The sequence below is a fragment of the Limulus polyphemus genome, unplaced genomic scaffold, assembly GCF_000517525.1.
Source record: "Limulus polyphemus unplaced genomic scaffold, Limulus_polyphemus-2.1.2 Scaffold768, whole genome shotgun sequence".
Lineage (NCBI taxonomy): Eukaryota > Metazoa > Arthropoda > Merostomata > Xiphosura > Limulidae > Limulus > Limulus polyphemus.
Genome location: NW_013666378.1, coordinates 296,969 through 301,813, shown reverse-complemented (window position 1 = coordinate 301,813; position 4,845 = coordinate 296,969). Strand labels below are relative to the sequence as shown.

The 4,845-nt window shown below is 32.1% G+C and overlaps 1 protein-coding gene and 1 long non-coding RNA gene across 5 annotated transcripts in view; one reads left to right on the top strand and one right to left on the bottom strand.

Moving 5' to 3' along the window:
- LOC111085989 overlaps window positions 1-1,804 on the top strand; it is an 11,048-nt gene extending 9,244 nt beyond the window's left edge. The window contains exon 4 of the long non-coding RNA XR_002610762.1: window positions 1,795-1,804. This is a non-coding gene — a long non-coding RNA (uncharacterized LOC111085989). The remainder of the gene's footprint in view (window positions 1-1,794) is intronic.
- LOC106460433 (spectrin alpha chain-like) overlaps window positions 1-4,845 on the bottom strand; it is a 93,720-nt gene that overhangs the window by 29,886 nt on the left and 58,989 nt on the right. For all 4 annotated transcript variants that reach the window (XM_022387137.1, XM_022387138.1, XM_022387139.1 and 1 more), the window contains exons 39-43: window positions 4,316-4,452; window positions 3,850-3,922; window positions 3,189-3,305; window positions 1,969-2,148; window positions 401-513 (exon numbers count right to left, since the gene is read on the bottom strand). In XM_022387137.1, coding sequence (XP_022242845.1) covers window positions 401-513; window positions 1,969-2,148; window positions 3,189-3,305; window positions 3,850-3,922; window positions 4,316-4,452 — 620 coding nt within the window. The remainder of the gene's footprint in view (window positions 1-400; window positions 514-1,968; window positions 2,149-3,188; window positions 3,306-3,849; window positions 3,923-4,315; window positions 4,453-4,845) is intronic.

The window sequence follows — 4,845 nt, the reverse complement described above, 5'->3', positions numbered from 1 at the left end:
GCTACTCTTTTACCAACGAATAGTGGGATTGACCGTCACATTATAATGCCCCTCACGGCTGAAAGGGCGAGCATGTTTGGTGTGACGGGGATTCGAACCCGTGACCCTCAGATTGCGAGTCAAGCGCCTCATCCACCTGGCCAAGATTATACATAAAACGATTATTGTATGAAAACCTTACGAAACATCCCACATTAGGAAAGTATACACTCAGTGCTGGAGGTGGTGCTGCTGTTCACACTTTTTTTTTTATTATAAAAGTTGAGATACTTTGACAGAAAAGTTTTCTACTTAAAGGATGAAGATTTTAAACTTATAATAAAATAAATAGAAATATATATACCAAACGGTTTCATTCTTTAAATCCATATTTCCCTAATATCTATCTTTCATTTTTTACCTTATGTCTGTTAGCATTCCATGGAAAGCATTTGCATATCTGGCAAATTCTTTTCTAAGCTGGTCATTTTCTTCCTGTCGCAGCATTTCCTTAGACAGTTCAGTATCTCGTTCCTGTGAACAAATACATTTACGAACATAATTTGTATGTTTATAAATTACGTTGGTCAGTACATCAACTTTGCTACCATATACAAGATCCAAAAAAAAATATTAAAAGATCATATATTTATGACCTAAGACTATCTCTAATTGTAGGAAAGTTAAATACTTTGAAAATGTTTTCCCCAATTCTTTTGGTGAAGACAAGATAACAAATTTCCAGGTCAAGTTTCTTTTTTTTTTCCACTCCTTAATGGGATTTGGGGTGGATTTTACTGCACATATATTTAAATATGATAATAAAGTTATAGTTGATGACTTTTAATGGTTTTTCTTTCTGATATCAATTATCTATATCAAAGACTTAATTATCAGGAATAATAATGACAGAATACCAGACACATCATATTTGATTTAAAACAGAATCACAGAGCAAATGGATGTGTGATGTACTTCCATGAGTTTAACCAAGTGTACTTCTTCGTGACATTAGTTCAGTCACATAACGTAACAGTGCAGGAATATGTAAAAAGACTACTTTAGTTAATCTTATCCAAATGTAAAAGAAATGTACACATATTAAGTAGATGTTCTGAATGATTTTCTTTGTGTCCATTATGCCATCTGGTATAAAACCATGTTGTTCAATCTCATGTTATGACTTCCAAACACTAACTCAGGCCATTTTGATGAACCACCTTGGAGAGTATGGCATGAAAGAAATTCATAAATTGATGTTTATATGATTGTTTTTGATTGGTTTATTAACTTGTCTACTAACTAATCAGAAGCAATATTATGAAACATCCTCAGCAAGACTATTAAAATAGCAGATGGCAAAGAAATGACAGAAAACCCCATAAGCACTCTTCCTCATATTTCACATTTTTCAAATTCCTAGACAGTTCTGACTAAAAGTTAAATTTAATCAATTTTCTTGGATTCCAAGTAGGTATGGGAACCCTGTGGTGAGGTTAATATTAGAAAATTTAACAGCATTACTTTTCTCGATAATGGAAAAATGGACTTCAAATACTCTTTAAATTCATCCATTTTAAAACAAAAAAGCTTGTTGTACAATAACATATATGTTAAAAAGTAAGCATTTATTAACATTAAGAACAATAATAATGAGTCCATTAATTTCAAGAAATACGAGTGAATTTTGACATTAAGTCATACACATAAAGAAACCTCACTTTATAATTATAAATATACCAAAAACATTTCCAAGCAAATCCCTAGTAACTACTTGGGGCAGCAATTCTCAATCTGCAGACTCTCTTCATAAAGGAAGTGGCAGGTTACCATGACCAAAATAAAAAGAACCACAGACTTCGGGTTTCTAACAGCTTTTGTTTGAAGCAAAACTTCAAAACAAAAATAGTTTATAGTGCGTAGCCACATCGTATAGACAACAACCTAAAATTTCAGATAATAATAATAATAATATTAATGTCATAATACCTTTATGATGTTCTGTAAACTATTCCAAGTATCTTCAAGGGTCTCCATGGTAAACCAGGTGTATGGGTTAGGTCCAACGTTGAAGCTTTTGATCTGTTTGTCAAGCTGAGCCAAAGTTTCAAAATCTGCCCGAGCTGTGCTTAGCGATGCTTGAAATTGGCCGTGAGCTTCTTGTAGAGCCTAAATAAATAAATAAAAAGTGATAATCTCCTGTAAGAAAACTTTATTTTATTTTTCAATAGTTACCAATCCTTGAGCTTTACAGTGGTATTAAAGGAAGACAAAGTGGAACATTTTTGTGGGGTTGGGAGGAAAAACTGAATAATTATTTTGGTAACCAAGATGTTTAGTAACAGCACATTAAAGCACTTGTCTTTTTTTCTTTGATCATGTTTGATACACGAAACCAGTGTTCCCTCTAAGCTGCACACCCTCACAACAACCAATCAAGTGCCGCGCGCACTTCGTTATTCCAGCCACGCACGTCCTCAGTAATTGATAGCCTTAACGACCCTGGCAGTCGATAGGCCTAAAGCACAAATAACCAACTGGTAGCACTGCAAAGCAGCCTAATGATACTACTCCTATTTTTAGCTTCATAAAATATCAAAATTTTGCTGTTTGGTGACTTTATTTGTAAGAGGTATCATTTATGAGGACATATTGTTATATACATAAATTTCATGATCTTCTGAGTATATTTTTCTTTTAACAGCTAAACTGTACTATCAGGCCATTGCTAACATTAGTCTGTATCCATTGTAGGCTTTTATTAAACATATTGATTGCCCTAGTGCTTACTTGACAACAAAAACAAAATTAGTAACTTAATTTCAAGAATATTTATTCAGTGAAATACTAACATAGAAACCAAGAAATTACATAATGTTACTTTTAATAAATGTATTTATTTCTAAGGTCTACTGAGTTATTTTAATGTTTCAATCTTCAACCCAAATCAGCCAACAATACCAGGAACAATTTAGACAAACTTAAAAAGAACTACCTATCAATTTCTTTTTTTCACATGAGTTGGCCAATCAAACACTATATACTCCCATTCAATGACGTATCCATAGAAGATAGTACTTTAAAGTTTTAGGTAATTCAGCAAGCTTTAAACATTGTTTACATCACACAAACAAAAGTAATTTGTCAACATGAAATCAGAATATCAAATTCAACTTTCAAAGATGGAAATTTCACTAATTAGATTGTACCTTTATTTCCTCAATTGAGTTACAGCGAACAGGGTCTGTAAGATCTTCTTCTGCATTTTCAAACCAGCTGTTGAAAGACGAAGCTTTCTTAGCAAACGTAAGAAAGAGGTCCTCAATCTAAAAGGGTTTAAGACAAAAGCTATTAAAAAAGGACTTTTTAGAATTTTTTTTCTTATCATATGTCAATTCAAATGAATGTGAAAGAAAAGATGTTAGATCAAACTTTTCAGTTTAACCCTTATTATTAGGGTTTTCCTAATTGTGGTAGACCTACTGCGTAAATTGACCGTAACTGTTGATTTGTTTTTAAAAAAATCATTTTCTAAACGGTTACCTTATTAGAACCATTTTCCAATCTTGTGAATATGTTACGTTGGGAATTTCCAATGTTTTTATGTTTTCAATTTCTTGCTGATGGGAAAAAAATTGGATGGCATCGAGTACAAAAGAAAAACGTACATATAATTTGATAATTTAACCGACTGATACAATGTACAAAGTGTTTAATGGTGAAAGGTGGAAAGTCAAGCAGGAATATGATTTTTAGTCTTACAGGAAAAAAAAAATGAACTTTCAAATCTACTTTCTGGCCAATAAAGTAAAAATACTTCCTATACTAATAAATTAGTTTGAAGAAATATAACTTTAAAGTAATTTTCACCTGTTTAAACTGTCCTTGCATTTTCAACAAGTGGTGTTTTCGAGCTTCTGAAGCTCCCAAGAGGTTGTTCCAACTAAAATTCGGGGGGATAGTGTGTGGAATTTATTAACAGTGGGAAATAAAAGCAGTTTGAAATTAAACTGAAGGTTTAAAACAGTACCTCATATATTCTTTAATGATTTAATTTCTACAGACAGAGTTAGAAACACATAAGTTCAATTTATTCTTCAATCTAAAATTTCACAGAAATGAGTCATCAATCTTATTTTTAGATTTGAAATAATTATGTATGCATGCAAAAAACATGATTCAATAAACAGATGCAGTTGTAAACATTCAATATCATAGATAATAAAATTTCGGTAAAAAGTTCACCGAGTATCATGCATACAGCTGTACCAAATCCCGTTCCATGTACTTTAATTAGTAAAAAAAAAAAGGAAGTTTTTGTTAAAGGTAAACTAACCGTTCCATCACATTACTGTGACGTTTCAGAATTGCGGGAGATTGTTCATGCCCTGCAGAAATCAACTGATCTTTGAGCTGAGTGATGTTTTGAATTCCCTCTTGTTCAAAAGCTGTCAAACCAGCATCAAATGTTTCCTATACATACAGAGCCAAAAAAATCAGATAACTTTTTAAAATGCCTGGACACACTTTGTCTTTACCATTTTGTACTGCAAGAAGAAACTAACATTTCAAAATTAATCAAACATGAATAAAAAATATCCAAAGTGACCTTAACTAGAAGGATAAAAAAAAACATTGACGTAAATAGTACAAACTCCACTGACTGTGAATCTTATACTTATTTTACATTTACAAAGCTAATGCCAACACATGCTACACAAAAATATGTAAGCACTTTGTTTCATGCTGTGTTAGCCTCTCTAATAACACAGGCCTGGTTTTATTCTCTTGAAAATTTTACATGTTCTACAGTAATTCTTGTATGCTGAATCCAAAAATGATATCCATTTTTCTCCATCACGTACA